Source organism: Haliaeetus leucocephalus, unplaced genomic scaffold (assembly GCF_000737465.1).
Source record: "Haliaeetus leucocephalus isolate CR32 unplaced genomic scaffold, Haliaeetus_leucocephalus-4.0 Scaffold390, whole genome shotgun sequence".
In the NCBI taxonomy this organism is placed as follows: Eukaryota; Metazoa; Chordata; class Aves; order Accipitriformes; family Accipitridae; genus Haliaeetus; species Haliaeetus leucocephalus.
Window position 1 is genome coordinate 26,438 of NW_010972826.1, and position 1,021 is coordinate 27,458.

Genomic DNA, 1,021 nt, shown 5'->3' on the forward strand with positions numbered 1-1,021 from the left:
GTGGAGCTGGGGGTCAACAGGGGCCAATGGGAAGAGTGGTGGGTCAACGGGGTCAAAAGTGGGAGGGGTTTGAGAGATTCAGGGTGGAGCCAGCAGGATCTATGGGGTGAAGTGAGGGGTTAGGAGGCGGGGCTTGGCCTCAACAGGGGCCACTGCGGGGGGGGACGTGGCCAATCAGGGACGGCTGGAAGGCGAAGGGGTGGAGCTTGGGGGTCAGAGAGGTCGGCAGGGTGGTGACTCCGCAGGTATCCGCCCTGAGACGCACTCACCGGGGATGTTCTCCTGGTTCCCCATCTTCTTCCCCATCAAGGTGGGTCCAGCGGCGGCCATCTTGGGCTTGGCAAGAGGGCAGCCATTTTGGGCTTGGGTGGAGGTTGGCCGTCTTGAGCTTGGTGTAAGCGTGGCCATCTTGGGTTGGGTTTGGGTGGAGGTTGGCCGTGGCTGGCTTGGTGGGAGAGCGGCCATGTTGTGCCTGGCGTAAGGTTGGCCATCTTGGGCTTGGTGAAGGGTTGGCCATCTTGGGTTTGGATAGACATTGGTCATCTTCGGCTGGGTATAAGGTTGGCCATCTTGGGTTTGGGTACACGTTGGCCATCTTGGGTTGGGTTTGGATGAAGGTTGGTTGGCCATCTTGGGCTCGGAGGGAGGGTGGTCATCTTGGATTGGCATAAAGGTGTCCGCTTTGGGCTTGGGTGGAGGTCGGCCATCTTGGTTTCTGTAGAACGTCGGCCATCTTGGTTTCCGTAGAACGTCGTCCATCTTTGCTCACCCTTTTTCTGTTCCCCCCACAGCAACCGCTGGCGGTGCGGGCGGGCGAGGAGGTGTCGGTGGCCTTTTGGCGCTGCGCCACCCCCAAGAAGGTGTGGTACGAGTGGGCCGTCACCTCCCCGGCCTGCTCCGCCCTCCACAACCCCACCGGCCGCTCCTACACCATCGGCCTCTGAACGACGACACCGCAATAAAGGCCTTTGACTTTACACCTCAGCCTCCTCGCCGCCATCTTGGGGGGCGGGGGGAAGGG

At 61.4% G+C, this 1,021-nt stretch overlaps 1 protein-coding gene across 1 annotated transcript in view; it reads left to right on the top strand.

Moving 5' to 3' along the window:
* PRMT5 (protein arginine methyltransferase 5) overlaps positions 1-946 on the top strand; it is a 1,630-nt gene extending 684 nt beyond the window's left edge. The window contains exons 3-4 of the mRNA XM_010573468.1: positions 246-310; positions 792-946. Coding sequence (XP_010571770.1) covers positions 246-310; positions 792-944 — 218 coding nt within the window. The 3' untranslated portion in view covers positions 945-946. The remainder of the gene's footprint in view (positions 1-245; positions 311-791) is intronic.
* The last annotated feature ends 75 nt before the right edge of the window (positions 947-1,021 follow it).